The sequence below is a fragment of the Cydia pomonella genome, chromosome 20 (assembly GCF_033807575.1).
Source record: "Cydia pomonella isolate Wapato2018A chromosome 20, ilCydPomo1, whole genome shotgun sequence".
Lineage (NCBI taxonomy): Eukaryota > Metazoa > Arthropoda > Insecta > Lepidoptera > Tortricidae > Cydia > Cydia pomonella.
In genome coordinates, this window is record NC_084722.1 from 13494714 (window position 1) to 13516519 (window position 21806).

General features: G+C 36.8%; 1 protein-coding gene across 1 annotated transcript; it reads left to right on the forward strand.

The window, feature by feature from the left end:
* Positions 1-3983: 3983 nt before the first annotated feature.
* On the forward strand, positions 3984-6207 carry LOC133529282 (uncharacterized). The gene is made up of 3 exons (XM_061866979.1): positions 3984-4370; positions 4649-5350; positions 5834-6207. Exons 1-3 carry the CDS (start codon positions 4247-4249, stop codon positions 6205-6207), a joined length of 1200 nt encoding a protein of 399 aa, XP_061722963.1. The 5' UTR covers positions 3984-4246.
* The last annotated feature ends 15599 nt before the right edge of the window (positions 6208-21806 follow it).

Here is a 21806-nt window from a genome sequence, read left to right on the forward strand (position 1 = left end):
AATATTTAACTTTCCCATCACCAAGAAAGATTATTTGCTCGCAGTTATTAACTGCTCTATTCCTCGTTTTTTCTCTGTTACTAAGTCAGTACAGTACACATATCAAACATTTTTCACTCATTTTGAAGTCATAATAACTTTTATTCTATAATTAAATTCATGTAATGTCCGCATTTAATTTATGTGCACGATAAACAAACAAATGAATGATTTGAAAGAAAAGACAAACAGCGCTTGCGAAGCTGAGCGGGGGGCGCGGGCGGGGCGAGGTATCTATCGCTCACTAGGTCGGCTACGATAGGCTCCCGCGCGCCGAGCCGACATGTTGACGGACCAGCGCGGCGTGGTTATGAATTTCGCGCCTTTTTAAGTTGATTTTACTATTACAATGCAAGCTACACACAGATATTTCTACCTTTCCATAAAATGGCTGCATATATTATTTTATAGTAATAGACTTATCTCTACGGACTTTAATTCAATATTAGATCTTACAGGACAAAAAACGCATATTAATTGTAAAGCACATATCCTATTCTTCTAATTTTTTGCCTTGCCTATTAACTTAAGAATTTAGATATGATATTGTGGATTTTTCAAACTTTAATTCAATATTGACAAAATAATAAGCTAATTTGAGTTTGACAAAGTAGCACGTTGATTTTTTTTCTAAAAATTTGATAGCATAAAGCCTCATACATATTATAAAAGACGATGCTTAAATTTTGTACTTTAATTCAATATTCAAAATTCATCAATAAAAATACATAAATACCTTATTTATATCTAACGCTCGTTCTAAATTATCTTCATATATTACAAATATGCTTAAAAATATGTCCCATACCAGATAAACATCACTTTTCACTCTTTAGAATTATCGAAACTTATAGGGCAAAAATCCGGTCCCACTATTGGTCTAAGCACAATTTCTCATGAAACAAATCCCAACATCCGCCCTACCAGACAGCACAATTTCTCATCAAACAGCCGTTCGATATAAAAGCAAAATGGAAGGACGAATGGAAGGCAAATCCACCTACAGACGTTGCAACTTATGAGAGCATAAGCTGTAATGCAGAAGGCATTTTCTCAGCCCCCAGACGGGATTAGTGCCAGTTGAACAGGCTTGGAACACAACATGGACTCTGCGGGGACTACATGTTTAAGTGTGGCTGGAGATAGTCATCGGCGTGGGATTGCGGAGCTGTCTGACTGTCCAAAGAGGAAATACACTGGAGATTCCCTAGACTTGCTCTTCCCTGATGTGAACGCAGCCCGTTGGGTGAAGAAGCTAGATATTAAGTTATAGCCCTTCATTATTATCTATATTTCCACAAATATGTTGTTAATAAGCGACCAGTTTTGTAGCCATACGATTAAATAAATAAAATTTTGTATAAACCTATATATAAATTGAACTATATATACATTTTTACTCCATTTATTTTATATGTAGGTTTTGTACTTGTAGGTTCAATGTTAAGACGAATTAGGATTTATGTGGAAAATGTCTTCTTTAGTTCTTTGATGCCCATCAAATGCTATTATGTGCAATTCCTCAGCATTAAGTCTAACCATAATTTCTTTTCTCTCCTAAGTTAGGTACTCGTAAAAGTAACAACGTCGCCTGGGCCTTTCCCCAAGTACATTATGTAGATCGTGCCATTCAGGAAAGCGCGGCTTGACTCTTACTATCATGTTATTAAAGGTTAGATTTGACAAATCTGCGCGTCATCGTGGATGACACGAACTATAATGGCCCTTAGAATATGCCCGTTTGGGAATCCCAGTTCCCAAATTTGGCCAATTATTGTTATCTATTCATAGCAAAGCGTCTGGTTTTTCTGACGGTACACTTCCGTGATTTTGAAAGCCCATTTGTGGCTGTATTCGGTTAAGGCGTTCTAAATGATCTACACACTTTATTATATTGTTAATTTGTTAACAATTAAGTATTAATTTCATTTTGGAATAGCTTATTTATTTATTTAATCTTTATTGCACAATACATGAAGGTACAAATGGCGGACTTAATTAACTTAAGGCAGTCTCTAACAGTCAACGAATGGGTGGGCTTATCTATTTAAATAATTTGGGAAACTAAGAAAAAACAGAGAAGGTATTCGTTAGGTACTTACGTAGATAAATAGACAGGTGTATTAACAGGTAAAAACAAATAACAAAAAAAAGAGATTTTCGTCGGTATAGAAGTACAAGTCCGCAGCAAGCTCGGCCGAATTTCACCTTCTCATACAAACGGAGTTTCGTTCTCATTTTAAAACTACGTGTTGAATTATAATGAAACTTTGTATATACAATGACATGAGATATCTAGCAGAGCTACAGCTACAAACAAACGAAATAGAGCAAAAACAAGTTTTGTATGAAAAATTTAATTCGCTGTATTTTATTAACTATAGTATCTGAAGCTACATAAACTAATTACAGGCATAGATATACATTATCCTATTGTAAGTACAAAGTTTCAGAGCAAACGTTTGTATGGAGAACTGAGCTTGCTGCGGACTCTTACCTCCGTCTTTAAAAGTCTATTGACAGTCACCCTAGCCTTAAGAATAAGCTAATTGAAAATTGAACCGATTGACTCCCTTAATTAATTGAAATCATCTCGATAGTTCCGGGTACCAAAGCTTACGGTGCATGATGGACGTACAAATTAGGGTGTTACATTATTCTGAATTTTCGATTTTCATCTGACTTCACTCGAATTCTTGGTCTCACTGATAAAAAATATATTAAAAAAAAAATCGAGGTTGCACAACATCAATAAGAGATTTTTTAGGGTTCCGTACCCAAAGGGTCAAACGGGACCCTATTACTGAGACTTCGCTGTCCGTCCGTCCGTCCGTCTGTCACCAGGCTGTATCTCATGAACCGTGACAGTTGAAATCTTCACAGATGATGTATTTCTGTTGCCGCTATAACAACAAATACTAAAAACAGAATAAAATATTTAAGGGGGCTCCCATACAACAAACATATATTTTTTGCCGTTTTTAGAAATAATGGTACGGAACCCTTCGTGCGCGAGTCCGACTCGCACTTGGCCGGTTTTTTTTAAATAACCAACGACTTCATCGGATGGTACAAAATGGTTACCATTAAAGCGGAGAGTAGTGTGATACTGAACCTTCTTTTTTTTTTATACCACGACGGTGGCAAACAAGCATATAAAGAAACTTTAAAATTTGTATTAAACTTGGATTTTGCTTACTCGATTAATGTTCTAATTAAAAAAATTCAGTTTTTCCACCTGTTCCCAAAGGAAAAGGGCTTTTGTCGTGTTTTAGGCGCAATACAAAAGTGAAACACCCGTACATACACAACTGTTGGCTCTAGTAAAAAGAATAAAAACCTACAATTTCATACAAAATGTACTTATATCACACCCCTTTTCACCTGCGTCACAGTACACATTCAAATTTCTAAAACCGACCTTGCCTTTGGGCTTTGATTATGCTACATAAAGACTCAATGAAAGACATTTTTTGCCCAGGAAAACTTCCAAAAACTCCACGTGACCAAAACTCGAATAAAACCTCGAAAGAAACCATTTAACCTTTGTCAAATTTCGAAGTAAAGCTTCCAACATGAAAATCGTGTACTCACAACACTTCATTAACCACTGGTAACCCTTACGTCTTTGAAATAAGGCTTATTAACAGTCGAGTACAGTTAACGATAGTACACACGAAACGAGGCCATTAACCTGATATTTCTATTTCTGACTGCGAACAAGTTGCGTATTTTATTGCACTTAACCCTATCGATGTCGGCCCCGGGGTTTATGCATTACATAAATCCTAGACGCAGACTTTTATATAATAGACGTCGCATGTGCACTCCTACCCGGCAGAGAGCAGAAACTTGACATGGGACGTAGGCTTTTACACGCAAAAACCTAAATTTTTAATTTTCTTTATTCAGAAACAGTCTCTTATAGTTAATAAGTTATCATTATGTCTAACAGCTTCATTCTTTGCGATTTATTGTTTACATGCTGTAGTAGCGCCACCTAGCGTTAGCCTTGCACGGGTTTTTAGAGGGTCTTCTTTTTTTTTTTTTTTTTTTTGTCTTACCCCCACTACTAAACCAACACTCCTGAACGGTCCGGTCGCCGCTCTCGAGTCATTATGCGTTTCCGTGCTCAAGCCTTCGCACGTCTCCTGGACTTTAGAATTTAAATCGTTATAAGAACATTGTAGGCGCCCACGCTTGAAGCATGCCTAAGAGGAAATATAAAACTGAAGACGAAATTCGTCGCAAGATTCTAAAGTTACAAGAAAAACTGGCAAGAAGGACTAACGAACAGGAACATTACTGTTCATCCGAAGAAAATTTTAACGGTAAGTTTTTGAATATACCCTATTTTGGGAATATGCCAATATTTGATGCGAGGATACCGCACCTGGGTTACCTCTGTCAATGTATAGTGATGCGTACTGCTAAATCTGGGCTGTTACTGTCACATTCTTAGATAAATAATTGGCTTTTCGGCTACCTTTTGCCTAAATTTGATGCGAGTTTACCAAGTATGGGTACTCTCTGTCAATATAATAGTGATGCGTACTGCTTTCTGGGCTGATACTGTCACGTATTCTAAAACGGACTGTACTTCTTGCAGATGTGCCGTATTCGGAAACACCTTACACTGAGTTGTTACCGTATTATTGCCAACCTGAATGGGACACATCCGAGGCACAATCGCCACAGCCGACAGCGCCCTGTCTGTCGACGGCGCACTCAGCTACGTCACGACAGCCGTCACCGCATTCCGCCGAGGTGGACAACCAGCCGCAGCCAGTCTTACAGTTGTCGCCGCAACCTGTCTCACAGTTACCACCGCAACCTGCCTTGCCGTTGCCACAAAATCCAGGTACATCAGGTGAAAATCAACCAGATGATTTGCAACTTGATGACGATATTCTTCAGTTACTAGGCGATGCCCCAAGGGAAGAAACCCCTATGGGACCGCCTATTCATAAAGATATCGCCAGTCGATGGCAAAATATTCTTGCCAAAGGCCTCACAAAGGAACTAAAGGAAAGTCTAACTAAAGAATATCTGATTCCTAATAATTGTGACCTTTTGTTGGCCCCGACTCTCAACCCGGAAGTTAGGGTGGCTTTACATGACCCCCTGGTAAAAAGAGACACGTCACTACTGTACAAGCAAAAACAACTGGGTATCGCCTTGTCCGCTTTAGCTGCAGTAACTGAGATGGTCCTTGCAAACGAGACTTCTAAACAAAAACTATTGAAACCTCTCAGTGATGCTTGCCGCATTCTCTGCGACAGCCATTTTACAGAGACTAGAACCCGCAGGGGTTTCATTATATAGAATAGAATAGAATAGAATAGAATATTTTTTTATTCGTAGACACAAACAAGACACATTAAATTACATGATATAACAAAAACAAAGGAAGTATAAAGTGCCACGAAATGGCCTCATCTCAGCATGTTGCTGGTGGCTTCCAGCGCTGATCTTCCGATGAGACCATCAAGTGAGAAAAATCACGAAAGGTAACAGACAAGAAGGAAAAAGACAAAATAATATAGAGTGAACAAATTGAAAAATAGATAAAAGATAAAAGATAACGACTAAATTAAGTAAAGATTATTTTTATATCAAGCATCGTAAACATAACACTGTATCGGTCCGGTCCAACCATACCTTGGCTGAACATTACAGCTGCATACGCAACAAGCGCCAACGGTAGCTACACGAACTAAAAGGCAATGACAGACCAGACCAACATCGAGCGTCCATTTTATCAAGTTACAAGATTTTTATATTATGAAAACAGTCATATCGTCTATTAACGCAAAATTAAAACAGACTCTGATCGACTCCAATAGGGACAAGCTGTTGTTTGGAGAAAATGTTTCGGAAAAATTGAAGGCAGCAAAAACTATTCAGCAGTCTGGCGAAGCATTAAAGAATAATCCCCCTAAACCCAGATATAATCGTCCGAATATTCAGTCAACAATTGCAAATAGGGGTAATTTAAACTTCGTGCCCCAACACCGCAAGACGGACACGAAGACCAACAACCGTCGAGCCCCTGCTTACCCGCAGAGGCAAATGTCGCACAACAACAGTACGCGACGCCACAACGATCGCGATCGCGACCGCGCAACGACGACATCGAGGACAGCGGGAGGACATCACCGGAAGTAGTTGATCAGGTACGATATGCTGGCAGACTACAATATTTTTATTTTTATTTTATTTTTATTTTATTTTGATAGGTACAATAACACAATGCAGGCAACAACATTTTAAAATATTCCATATATAAGTATCTTATACACTACCCACACCACGATTACAATTGTACACAACACAACCACGGAACAATTATTAAGCTAAATACAATTTTTCACTATAAAATCTTGTTATTAAAGGCAGTAAAGAATATAGTAAAATATAACAAACTGTTACGATAAGATATTTACTTACAATTTTGGGACAGCAAAACATTTTTGAACTTAGGTAAAGACACGTTCAAAATATCTAAATCAATATCTAAATTATTATATACACGACACATTCTAAAGACAGGCGCATTATTGGATACATTGTTATTAGAAACCATAGGCAAGGCAAACAATTCTAGATTCCGTGTTCTCTTATTGTTGGCTCTAAGTGAAACATAATCCATGAGGTTACTGTCGAGACCACCATGCACAATTTTATGAAGTGTAACCATATCAACGACATCGCGTCGGGACGATAGTGATTGTAAATTATATGCTAAAAGTCTATCTGAATACTCAGGAAGCGTTCGGCGTGTTTTAGTTTTAGTGGAAAGATATCGTAAAAACTTTGCCTGTATTGATTCCAATCTATCAGAGTGTGTCTTATAAATTGGTTGCCAAACCGACGAGCAGTATTCGAGCGTAGTTCGAACTAATGAGGAGTATAGAACAATTAGGCTATTTGGCCCTTTGAAAGGTTTAGCAGTTCGCTTGATAAAACCAAGCATGCGATTACATTTTGACACCATATGCTCATAGTGACAACGGAACGACAGTTCACTATCCAATAATACTCCTAGATCTCTAATGGAAGAAACCCTAACTAATCGTTTGCCATTAATATTATACTCGTGATTAATCCAGTTGGTTTTTTTTGTGAACGTAATTGACTGACATTTATCGATATTCAAAGACATGAGGTTAGTGCTGCACCAATCAGATATCAACTCAATATCTTCCTGGAGCATAAGGCAATCATTTTCCGTATTAATGACTTTATAGATTTTTATATCATCTGCATATGCGAGACATTGTGATTTAATCCTATTTAAAAGATCATTCACGAAAAAAACAAATAATAATGGGCCCAGATTAGAGCCCTGCGGCACGCCTGATCCAGCCATAAAAGGAATTGAGTCATAACCGTATATGCTAACAATTTGTGAACGTCGATAGAGATAGGATTCAAACCAACGCAGTAAATTTCCATGGATTCCAAGATGATTCATTTTTTTCAACAGTATGGCATGGTTCACCCTGTCAAACGCCTTAGCGAAGTCTGTATAAATGGAATCGACCTGCTTTTTAGCTTGAAAAGTCAAACACAACTCCTGCACGTAAGTAAGAAGGTTAGTTGACGTTGAACGCTTCTTTACAAACCCATGTTGGCACGGGCTAAGCAAATGGACAAAGTGATTATATACCTGAGTGAAAACGACACCTTCAAATACCTTGGCAAAGCAGTTTAATATGCTGATAGGGCGATAATTTGACACTTTGCTTTTATCCCCACCTTTATAGATAGGAGTAATTTTCGTCAGTTTCCAGAGATCGGGAAACGAACCTTCCTCTAACGATTTACGGAAAACAATGCACAAGGGTTTAGCTAACGCTTCTGCACATGATCTAATAAATATAGCCGGCAAACCATCTGGTCCGGCACCTTTATCAGGATTTAAAGATTTCAGCCTGTTTAGAACGTCCACTTCCGTGAATGCAATTGTGTTCATACAATAATTACTCTCCGGAAAATCAGGTTCGTAGGTGAGATTATCAGAAGTAGTGTAGACAGAGGAAAAGTAGTTAGCGAATAAGTTGGCAACGTCTTCACCATTCTCTGCAGTTGTTTCGTTATACACAAGACGTTGGGGTATCTGGTTAGTGGCCCTCTTTGATTTTGTGTAGCGCCAAAATGCTTTTATATTATTATTCAAATCATTTTCTATACGTGATATGTAGGAATCAAAACAGATAGTGACTAGTTGCTTAGCTCGTTGTCTGAGTACAGAAAATGCGTCATAGTCTCTTGGATTTTTATATTTATTGTATTTCCGATGTAACCTATCTTTCTCTTTAAATAATCTCACCAGATCTTTTGTAAACCAATCCGGATACCGAGTATTTCGAGTTCTAGCCTTAGGAACATTATTTTCTATGGTTAACCATATAGTATTATAAAGCAACTGCAGAATACTGTCACAGTTCAAATTTGAATGGCTATCCCAGTCTACGCTAATTAAATCCATCGAGCATTTAGTAAAATCGGCTTTACGAAACAGGTAACGAGGAAATGACGCATTTGCCTTAAGTGTGCGTTGCTTTAAGACTGTAATAGCAATATCAAAAGGCGGGTGATGAGAATCAATGCGACTTAAAGGGTTTGTTTGATTAACACTGATATTAATATCCGAGTGAACCAGGGCCAAATCAAGAATGCGATTATTCATATTTTTAATAGTATTAATTTGAACCAGTTCGGTTGCAGCCATGAAATCCCTTAATGCCAAACACTTCGGATCATTTGTTAAATGAATATTTGTGATATCAATGGAGCCATTCTGCCATGTTATATTTGGTAAATTAAAGTCACCTAACACTATTGTTTTAGAATTATTATGAGATGCCATCACGTTGCTCTCGCAATTGTTCAGAAAACATTCAAACAGATCAAGAGGGACGTAAGACGGCAAATATGCCACACAAATGTTTAGCTTCATACCATTATGGTTAACTGTAACCCACAGATCTTCTATTGATGACTGCCACTGTTGCTTATGTTCAGAAGCAAATTTAACGGATACTGCTACAAGGACGCCACCACCATGTCCCTTCGAGAAGTAGTTTTTAAAACTAGCACAACGGTCACGACGGTAAACCACATATCTATCATCAAATAGTTCATTAGAGTTAATAGATTCATCTAGCCACGTCTCGGTTAGACATATTACATCATAGTTATTTATTAAAACAGAATTAAACAGATCCAAACATTTTGTCCTAAGTCCACGTACGTTCTGATAGTACACAGATAGAGCCACCTTACTTAATAATGAGCGGCAGAGTACAAATCAAATTTACCTAAAACCTACAAAGCAAATCTAAATCAAAATTTAACTTTAAAGCGAGTCCAAATTTGACAGATTTTTAATAATTATTGGCGGCGATGATTCGTTTTTCCTGACGTAAATTCTAGCGTTCCGTACCCACACGAATTTATATTGGGCCTCTCGGCATTTAATGCGAGTCGCTGCGTGCAGTCTCTTATTAGATGGCGACAGATGCTCGGACACGAATACTGGTGACCTCTCACCAGCCAGTCCAAGATGGGATGTGTTTAGCTTGTCAGATGGGTGGGCCTTGTTAAATCTGGTAACAGCCGAATAAAACTCGTCACGGCTTAGTCGATTCTTCAGTTTTAAGATCACTGTACGCGGCTGCTTGTTCTCCCGATTCAGCTTTGCCACGCGAGTACAATGAACAATGTCCGATTCCGAAAGCTGATAAGAAACCGTTTCAGCCACCTGTAGAATCACGTTACTCAGTTTTTCACTTGCGTACTCGGTTATGCCGTGAAACTCCAAATTTGATTCACGTAGCTGCTGCTCAAGGTCGTTAACGCGATCCTCGAGGCTCTGAATTGTCGGCTGAATTTGGTTGACAGAAGATCCAATTGTTTCTACTTTCAGGTTTAGCGAGTTCAAAGATTTTTCAAACTCGTCGTGCCTATTGCTATTGAAATCAACTGATTGCTTTAGTTCTTGCAGGTCCTGTCGAATTGGTGCTAGTTCAGTTTTCAGGATGCCTCTGATTAATATGGACACTTCAGTCTTAAGAGCGTTTCTTATTTCAAGGCGGATTGCACTGGTAACCTTTTCGTCCAGATAGACGGTTCTCCGCGCCTCCGGGGCCACAAGCGAGTCCTCGTTCTCAGAGTCAGTGCACGTTTCTGTGTTCGCCTCAATCGTCGGCGGGTTGGCAGTGTTGGTATCAGACGCCGGTCCTCGTGCCGGCGTGCTAGAGTTGTCGCCCACGCGCGGAATTTTTATGGTGCAATCAGGGCAGAGCCAATCAGCAGAAATTTTACTTGCAGGAAGAGTTAGAGTTCCTTTGTAACCTACACACGATTGGTGAAAGCTATTTTTACATTTGGGACATGCTACTCGCAGTCGTTTTATTTCTTCATTACACCCACCACAAAAATACGGCATTATGTTGGGTCGCTTTTTTTTTTTGGTGTGCAGCGCTGCAAGCGCTTTAAGGTAAAGCGCGCAAGATTTCAACTCGAACAAAGCGGGTACTCAGCCGACGACTCGCCGGTCAGACGAGAAATTTGTTTTTAAATTTATTCTATTTACTCACTGATTACTGGTCCGTTTTGTACAGGGTAAAAAGTATTGAATAGGTCACTATACACACTACAGATTTTATGGGTAAAATTCTTAAAAAGTCACTTATTTACATTATTTTACAATTAAAAACAACGGAGCAGATAAACAAGGTGTTGTCTTAGCTTTAGCTTGACGGTATATTATGACAAGTGGTCTCAAATTACTGATGATAATATGCTCTTGTCTTGGATAAAAGGATATACTATCCCTTTCAAAAAGACTCCTTATCGAACAGACAACCCTAGTGTTTGTCCTAAAACCAAGCAGGAAAAAATAGATTTTGATCACTGTATTAAAAAACTACTTAAAATTAACGCTATATCTCACTGTAATCATGAACCTGGCGAATTCCTTTCTTCAGTCTTTTTAGTGCCAAAACCAAACGGAGATAAAAGATTTATTTTAAATCTTAAATGCCTCAATAAATTTGTTGACAATAAGCATTTCAAAATGGAAGATTACCGAACAGCGTGTAAATTAATTACTAAAAATTGCTACATGGCATCAATCGATCTGAAAGATGCGTATTTCTTGATTTCAGTGCGCAAATCACATAGAAAATACTTGAGATTTAAATATAATAATTTTTTGTATGAATTTAACTGCCTCCCGTTTGGCCTTTGCACTGCACCGCTGGTTTTTACTAAACTTTTAAAACCAGTTATGGAATACTTAAGAAAAGTACATCACATGATTTCAGTTATTTATTTAGATGACATTTTTTGTGTTGGTGGAACATTTTCTGAATGCGAATCTAACGTTGCACTGACTAAGCAGACGTTTGAGGATTTAGGATTTCTCATTAATTTCGAAAAAAGTTGCTTTGTGCCTAAAACACAGTGTACATTTTTGGGTTTTGTTTTTGACTCTGAGAATTTGATAATGAAATTGCCTCTTACTAAAAAAGAAAAGATAAAACACAGTCTTACTAACATGCTAAAAACTAAAACATGCAAATTGAGAGAATTCGCAAGATTTGTCGGTTTATTAATATCTGCCTGTCCGGCAATCAGATATTCATGGTTGTATACAAAATACTTTGAACAATTTAAATTGTCATGTTTACTTAATAACTCTAGTTACAATCAACTTGTAACAATACCTGAAAAATTAAAATCTGATATTATTTGGTGGTTAAGGAAAATTGACGAGGGAAATAATCCTTTATATTGTAATGATTTTGTAATGGAAATCTTTTCCGACGCATCTCTGTCTGGTTGGGGTGCTTATTGTAATAATAAGGAAGCTTTCGGCTACTGGAAAGATCACGAGAAATGTTTGCATATCAATGAATTAGAGCTCAAAGCCGCTTATTTAGCGTTAAAAAGTTTCGCAAAAGATCAATTTCATATTAACATTCTATTACGTATTGACAATATAACTGCCATTTCTTGTATTAACCGAATGGGTAGTGTCCAGTATGAACACTTAAATGGTATATGCAGAGAAATCTGGCATTGGTGTGAGAGGCGTCAAATAATGATTTTCGCGTCTTACATTAATACAAAGGACAATTGTGAAGCTGATAGTTTGTCGCGTAAAAAGTTTCATGACACAGAATGGGAACTTAATGCTAGTGTTTACAGTGATATTACTTATTATTTTGGTCTCCCTCAAATTGATCTGTTTGCTAGCAGGTGCAATGCTAAGTGTGATGTCTTTGTAACATGGAAAAATGACCCAGAAGCATGGGCTATTGACGCTTTCACAATATCTTGGAAAAATATGTTTTTCTATGCATTTCCACCATTCGCATTGATAACTAAAGTTTTGCAAAAAATTATTAAGGAAAAAGCAGAAGGAATAGTCGTGGTACCATACTGGCCATCACAACCTTGGTTCCCCTTATTTCATTGATTAAAAAACTCTGAATTATTATTTTTCGGCCCGGATGTTGATTTATTAATCTCTCCTTTCAGAACTCAACACAACTTACACCGCAGCCTGAAGTTAGTTGCCGCGAAGCTTTCAGGCAAACTCTTTTGAAAAAATCCTTGTCGAATAGTACGGTGGAAATCATGTTATCGTCGTTGTCCGACTCTACATATAAACAATACGACAGTTGTATCAAAACATGGATATCATATTGTAATACTCATAATTATCAATATGATTCCGTTTCGGTCCCGATTGTCTTAAATTTTCTCACAGATATATTTAATAAGGGTGCTAAATATGGTACCATAAACTCTTATAAATCAGCACTATCCCTTTTACTGGGTAATTTAGATGATGATAGGGTAAAACGTTTTATGAAAGGGACTTTCAAATTACGCCCTACAAATCCAAAATACAATTTAACTTGGAATCCAAGCATTGTGTTAGACTACTTAGCACAGAAATTTCCTAATTTAGATCTTGATTTAGAAACTCATTCAAAAAAGACTGCAACATTATTGGCTTTAGTAACTGCACACCGAATACAAACACTTGCTTTAATTAAATTAAACAATATTAAAATATATTTTTCCCAAGAAATTATGATTACGATACCTGATCTAATAAAAACTTCGAAACCCAATTTAGCACAGCCAGTTCTGAGGTTACCTTATTTTGACGACCGACCTGAAATATGCCCAGCTAGATGCTTAGAATCCTACATAAATAAAACCAAAATGTTTCGAAAGGATGATTATTTATTTTTAAGTTACAAAAAACCTCATTTGAAGGTTACCTCTCAAACCATAGGTAAATGGATTAAAGATGTGCTCTCTAAAAGTGGAATAGATACAACCATTTTTAGTGCGCATAGTACTCGACACGCAGCGACGTCTGCAGCCAATAGATCTGGGATCAGTATAGATGTCATAAGGAAAACTGCAGGCTGGACAGATTCCTCCTCAGTTTTCGCTAGATTTTACAATAGGCCAATTAGTGCCAATCCCAATGATTTTGCAAATGTAATCCTCTCTTCCAATAGTAATCTGTAAATAATAAAAAAAAAAAAAAAAATTACACGTATACCTATATAATATGGTTATAATGTTAAAGATGTAATGTTGACATAGATGAGGTTAAAGGTACAATGTTTTATTCGTTCATTCTGAAATATTACAATATACTTACCGATAAGCTATGTGATGAGTATGTACTTATAATTATTCATATAATAAATGTGATTGACTACTAATGATTGTTTACTTCTTTATTTGTTTACTCACCTATAATGGTGTATCTGAATTTCACATTTTATTTTGTGCTCTGAACATCTACAGCATGTAAACAATAAATCGCAAAGAATGAAGCTGTTAGACATAATTGAAAATCAAACGAACTTACCAAGTGAAGTTCGATGACAATTATGTAAACAGCTTCATTCGACGCGATTTATGCAAACCCTCCCTATACAAATACAAGTTTGTCTGCCCTACCCTATAATAATAAAATGTGAAAAATAGGTAGGTACGTAACTCTAAACAAAATGACTCGAGAGCGGCGACCGGACCGTTCAGGAGTGTTGGTTTAGTAGTGGGGGTAAGACAAAAAAAAAAAAAAAAAGAAGACCCTCTAAAAACCCGTGCAAGGCTAACGCTAGGTGGCGCTACTACAGCATGTAAACAATAAATCGCGTCGAATGAAGCTGTTTACATAATTGTCATCGAACTTCACTTGGTAAGTTCGTTTGATTTTCAACAATATAGGGTAATCAGATTTATAGACTTACAGTCTCCTTAATTAGAATATGAAAACCATATAACTTATATAAGTACTAAACTAGAAATATAGTTTCTGAGTTGTCTTATCAAAGTTACAAAAAGTAGAAGTGTTCATTGACATTCGTGTCTAGAATTACAGTTTATTATATTTTTTTCTACTGGTGGCATCATGGTTCCATTTTTATCGCTTATCACTATGCCCGTCACTTTCGCACTTACATACTTGCTAGAACGTGACAGGCATGGTGACAAATGGTAAAGAGCCGATCATATTAGCCCTACAGTATTATAATGTGTCAGATAGATGGTTGACAGGTACATTGAAAGGTCTGACCGGGTATACTTTATGATAACTGTAACTAATACTATTATTGTCTTAGAAAAATGTATCTAAATAGTCAATGACAAACAAGAAATACGCATATTAAACGGGTATAAATACAAATACAAAATTCTTTATTCAACAAAAACACGTAAATTATGATCAAAGGGATGGAGTCTCCCTGTAAGCAAAATAAATGCTTGTGTTGGGAGACACCGCTCTTCCTTTGGTAACTTGAGGTAATTATAACCATATAAACTATTAACTAAACTTAACTAACTAAAGTGCAAATGCTTTGATACTCGTATAAATTTTATACCCTTAAATGATATATGTCTATGTCCCGCAAACGAGTCGAAGTGACCGGTCTGTGGCGTTAAGTCCTCTGCATATCCTCAGATTTATCGCCGGATAAACTGCACAAGTAACTCGTTCGCTCTTGGCTGTAGTCGTACTAACCATACAAGATTTTCCTATTTTTAATTTGAATCTTGTTTTATAAGTAAATTGGGAAGAAATTCATTTGTTTAAGGAATAAAACAAAAGATATGCTAGTTTATTTGGTTCATGATAGGTTTGAATTAGAATGAAATGAAATATGTGCAGTCAAGGTATTAAATATCGATACGGACAAAGTGCCAAAAATATGTACACTTAACTTTAATGTATGAGGTTAAAATCCTATGATTCATTATTCATGTTTTGTAGGTATGATCTTGAAAGAGCATTTTGTTTTAGAATAAGCAAATATGTTAGAATGCGTTATTGCTCTGATAATTTATTAGGAGACAGAATTCCCTACACCTTAAAAAACTAAGTCCCCGGCCGCGTCAGTCTGTGCGTACTTATGTTCGCGATAAAATCAAAAACTACTGAACGGATTTTCATGCGGTTTTCACCAATCAATAGAGTGATTCTTGAGGAAGGTTTAGGTGTATAATTTTTAAGCTATTGCATAGCTTCTATCGCGGGCCTTGAGCGCGGGGACCGAATCCAGAAATTCCGTAACGAAAAAACCTCACGCTCCCCACTTCGTCTAACGTCGTTTCAGTTCGGCAGTCTTCGACACGGCGTTGTGTGCGTGCGATTAGACGTATTGTACTACTCAGAGACTTGTCATACGCTTCGCTTGACAGACAGATGAAGTGTGCGAAAGGGAAGCCATCACGTATATGAACAAGCCACGAGTGTGAAAGAGGCAGACTACATATGAGAAAACGTAACCATTTTTTGAATTCGAAGGCGGCCGAGGCGGCCAAAATCATATTGCCGTATTTTTTAACGTTAAAAATATACGAGAATCAAAATCAAAAATAAATATTAAGTAATTTAGTGAAGATGGTGTCATGTTGTGTGCCGGATTGTTGTGTTTCAGGGCCAAAAAACCCAGGGAAATACTCATTTCACAGGTAATTACGTATACGGTATCGTAGCGAAATTTTCGTAACGATATTATATCAAATTAACAGCATAAAAAGTGTAAAAAGCCAATTTATACAGTTCATTATAAGTTTTTCTTCAATTGTGTGTTAATATTTCATGATATTAGTCAATAATTTAGAATATTTTGTGTAAAAACCTAAACTGTTACTTTACGCTAGGGCTTGACAAAATGTTCATATGACTGTATCGATAACTTGTCGGTATATTAGTATGTATGGAATTAGTTGTTCACAAGACATCATTAAGATATTAACCTTTATAACCGACGTAAAATAATAACGATTGTTATAATACCTTTTTTGAAGATGCACATGTTCAGCGATAAATTTAAACTTCACTTTCCAACACATTACTTACATTTTAACCACTTTTCCACGGCTTTGCCGCTAACACAAGGAAACACAAGACAGCGTATACACACCCAACCCAACTTGTCAGGCGGAAAAGGCGCGAATTTCAAATTTTCTTTGGTAAGTCAACTATTTGCGCCTACTGTTAACACTTAGCATGTGTTTGTGTTAACGACATTGCACATGTTACACCACTCACACCCGCATACGACAGAAACCTGCTTTATCAACGCGAGTCACCTGCTTTACCGACAGCGCCGGGTTCCATAATGCTTGATCGGACTACGTTAGTAATTTAGTCAAGTAAAAACGAAAAAACGTAAAAAGAGCGTACCTGGGTCGCCTAGCAGGACGTCCTATCGGACGCCCTAGGTATCGCTGGAGCGACATGGTGGAGGCGGATCTGCGCGAGCTTCGAGTCGACAATTGGCGAGAGGTCGCACAGGACCGAGAAAAGTGGCGCTGTCTTGTGTCGGAGGCCAAGTCTCATTTTGGGTCGCTGAGCCAACGGAGTAAGTAGTAAGTAAGTAAACGTCCCAGAACACCAAACCAGATGAGAAAAATAAAAAATCGCAATGAGTGGCGATACGATTTTAAGTCGACACGAGTTTCGAATTAACTATTCGCAAATGTATTACAATACATATGGCCCTTAAAATGTTCGATATAGTTACGTAATGTGCTAATTATCGCACTAGTGCGGTAAAGTAGCTCCATATGTACTGTAAAATAAGTAACAATATATATTTGACCATTGTGACACATGTGTACCTATATATTTGACCATTTTGATGCTGACTGAAACGACTGTAACTGTAGCCTCGGTTATCACTATCAGTATTGTTATTTACTATGCGTCCGCTGTAAAAGAAAATTAAAGGTACTAAAGGCGCTAATAAGGTCTAATAGTAGTAATAATACTCATACCTATTACATTTTTTATAAAAACAAACACATTTGAAAAAGTAGTCGATAAAGCAGTTAAACATCGATAGATTATTAATATGTTGTAACATGACATCACTATTTTTGTTCGCACATAGACAATTTACGCACACACTTGCATTTCATTTTTGGTCACACTTTTGAAGTTTGACAGTCGTTCTATACTATCCTATTTCTATGGTACTACTCTACGAAACTCGCACGAATCGAGACGAGCTGCTCCGAAATCGGACAAATACATAAGCAGCTGTTTATAGTAATCTGTATGTATCATTGATGTACGTAATAGGGGTAGATGAGGTACCAGGCGGTCGATCGTGAGCCACAAAATATAGGTTCCGGGACCTATATTGAATTAGTCGTATGGGTGACGCTGAAGTGTCAACATTGTCATCAAATTCGATAAAATATTGCCAAAGAATGCCGTGTTGCGCCTTTTTCCAGTGCTTCAATAGCTCCAAGCACAAAAACAAAGCTCACGGTATCACTTTTCATTCGCAAGTACTATTATAACATTTGAAAACATATTTTTTCTAAATAAAATTAAAAATTTCCTTGTTATTGAGTGAGCGCGACAGCTAAATAATGCATTACCCATGTGAGAAACACGTTTATCCGAGTGTCAAGTAGGCATGCCCGCTTCATGCAGTGCATGCATGCCCGAGTCAGCAATTTTTTTTATAAATAATGCAACTTTTTAAATCATGTGCTCCTATTCCTTGAAACTATAGAATGTAACCGGTTTTTATTTTAATATACTTACGAATAACCGGTTGTTAACCAAAAATCCAGTTTTTCTGATAGTATTGTTAAAACAATATCTTGCATTAACTTGAAACCCAAATATCGGGAATAGTCCATCAAAAATTACTAAATAGTACTTGTACAACAATAGGAAAACTATGGACAACATTTTTAACGAGAGCTCGGATTTACAATTTTAATATGCGAGTTATAGTGTAGTTTTAAGATGTATTTATGTATGTTGAAAACTGTGTAAAAAATATTTAGAACAGATATTAGATCAATCAAATTTAACCTTTTATCATAAACAAAAGAAATAAATAAAAAGACGTGTGGCACTCGGGGACTGCCGCGGTAAAGCTATTGCATAGCATTTTGTATCAACTTATGCAATTATAATTATTTATTTATTTTATTTATGCAGTATTTCTTTTTCTTTGATATTAATACCACCATAACCAACCACCAGTAAACCAGTATAACGATATGATCTCAGTTGATAGGGATCTCGAGGTTTCACTTCTGATGGTTTTTCGGAAAAGACAAGTACGCTTGACAAGAGATAATGTAAACACTGGTAATTCGTAGTTACTCCTGGTATTTATATATTCCAATCGTTCACCGAGCGCACGACTCAAGATAACCAATATAAAAGTGTGAACCTTGTTTATTCATAGTTACGATACGTATACGGATTCACTTATATTGGACAAGTTGTAAGTCATGGGAATAAGCGCCTTCAACGGCGCGGCGTTCTTTATTAGGTAGCGTCAGGAAACAAATATTTATAAAAAATATACGAAATTAAAATAAATAGGCACTTTATTTATTTTATGGAAAACAATTTTTTTTCGCTAACACATTAAATAAAATATGTAAAACTGTATGTATTTTATATGTAAAACCGATAGTTTATCTATACAATTAAAAAAAATATGCGGAGAGGGCGGTATAAAAAGGAAAATTATAATGTATGGAGAAAAAAAAATTTCATAAAAAACGAAACCGAGCATCATTTTTAATTTTCACAATTCAATCGCTAGGCATTTCCACAGCTGCAGCTCGTTTTAAAATAGAAATAAGTGAAAGTTTTTTCTCTAAACATTATAGTTTTCATTTTTTTAACGTTAATACTGATTTTGAAGTTATATTTTTTTAAATCATTCCCTATCGAAGGCGAAATTAGCAATGTCCCACTTTTCTCGATTTGAGACGGCAGCGTGCCCTTACATTAGAATGTTCAATTTAAAGTATTCGTTCTGATTTTCATCGTTTTCATTTTCATCACCTTAGTTGCTCTACAAAGAGGACAAATTAATACAAATACTCAAACGGTAAATACGTAGTTAGGGAGTTTCGTTCTGTTTATCATCAGCAGTTCCACTACACTAATTGCCAGTTTTTGGATGAAAATGCTTAATTTGTAGACAAACAATACAAAAATCACTATATGTGTACCTATAAGATTTTAAGTGTTCCCTCAATTCTTCATGGATTCCATCATTAGAACTTTGAACCCGGGACGGGACCATCGGCTTTATAGGCAGGGTCACTGCCCACTAGGCCAGACCAGTCATCATACATTTTACTTGACAAATAGAGATGATTATTATTTATTTCTTTTGTTTATGATAAAAGGTTAAATTTGATTGATCTAATATCTGTTCTAAATATTTTTCACACAGTTTTCAACATACATAAATACATCTAAAAACTACACTATAACTCGCATATTAAAATTGTAAATCCGAGCTCTCGTTAAAAATGTTGTCCATAGTTTTCCTATTGTTGTACAAGTACTATTTAGTAATTTTTGATGGACTATTCCCGATATTTGGGTTTCAAGTTAATGCAAGATATTGTTTTAACAATACTATCAGAAAAACTGGATTTTTGGTTAACAACCGGTTATTCGTAAGTATATTAAAATAAAAACCGGTTACATTCTATAGTTTCAAGGAATAGGAGCACATGATTTAAAAAGTTGCATTATTTATAAAAAAAATTGCTGACTCGGGCATGCATGCACTGCATGAAGCGGGCATGCCTACTTGACACTCGGATAAACGTGTTTCTCACATGGGTAATGCATTATTTAGCTGTCGCGCTCACTCAATAACAAGGAAATTTTTAATTTTATTTAGAAAAAATATGTTTTCAAATGTTATAATAGTACTTACGAATGAAAAGTGATACCGTGAGCTTTGTTTTTGTGCTTGGAGCTATTGAAGCACTGGAAAAAGGCGCAACACGGCATTCTTTGGCAATATTTTATCGAATTTGATGACAATGTTGACACTTCAGCGTCACACATACGACTAATTCAATATAGGTCCCGGAACCTATATTTTGTGGCTCACGATCGACCGCCTGGTACCTCATCTACCCCTATTACGTACATCAATGATACATACAGATTACTATAAACAGCTGCTTATGTATTTGTCCGATTTCGGAGCAGCTCGTCTCGATTCGTGCGAGTTTCGTAGAGTAGTACCATAGAAATAGGATAGTATAGAACGACTGTCAAACTTCAAAAGTGTGACCAAAAATGAAATGCAAGTGTGTGCGTAAATTGTCTATGTGCGAACAAAAATAGTGATGTCATGTTACAACATATTAATAATCTATCGATGTTTAACTGCTTTATCGACTACTTTTTCAAATGTGTTTGTTTTTATAAAAAAATGTAATAGGTATGAGTATTATTACTACTATTAGACCTTATTAGCGCCTTTAGTACCTTTAATTTTCTTTTACAGCGGACGCATAGTAAATAACAATACTGATAGTGATAACCGAGGCTACAGTTACAGTCGTTTCAGTCAGCATCAAAATGGTCAAATATATAGGTACACATGTGTCACAATGGTCAAATATATATTGTTACTTATTTTACAGTACATATGGAGCTACTTTACCGCACTAGTGCGATAATTAGCACATTACGTAACTATATCGAACATTTTAAGGGCCATATGTATTGTAATACATTTGCGAATAGTTAATTCGAAACTCGTGTCGACTTAAAATCGTATCGCCACTCATTGCGATTTTTTATTTTTCTCACCTGGTTTGGTGTTCTGGGACGTTTACTTACTTACTACTTACTCCGTTGGCTCAGCGACCCAAAATGAGACTTGGCCTCCGACACAAGACAGCGCCACTTTTCTCGGTCCTGTGCGACCTCTCGCCAATTGTCGACTCGAAGCTCGCGCAGATCCGCCTCCACCATGTCGCTCCAGCGATACCTAGGGCGTCCGATAGGACGTCCTGCTAGGCGACCCAGGTACGCTCTTTTTACGTTTTTTCGTTTTTACTTGACTAAATTACTAACGTAGTCCGATCAAGCATTATGGAACCCGGCGCTGTCGGTAAAGCAGGTGACTCGCGTTGATAAAGCAGGTTTCTGTCGTATGCGGGTGTGAGTGGTGTAACATGTGCAATGTCGTTAACACAAACACATGCTAAGTGTTAACAGTAGGCGCAAATAGTTGACTTACCAAAGAAAATTTGAAATTCGCGCCTTTTCCGCCTGACAAGTTGGGTTGGGTGTGTATACGCTGTCTTGTGTTTCCTTGTGTTAGCGGCAAAGCCGTGGAAAAGTGGTTAAAATGTAAGTAATGTGTTGGAAAGTGAAGTTTAAATTTATCGCTGAACATGTGCATCTT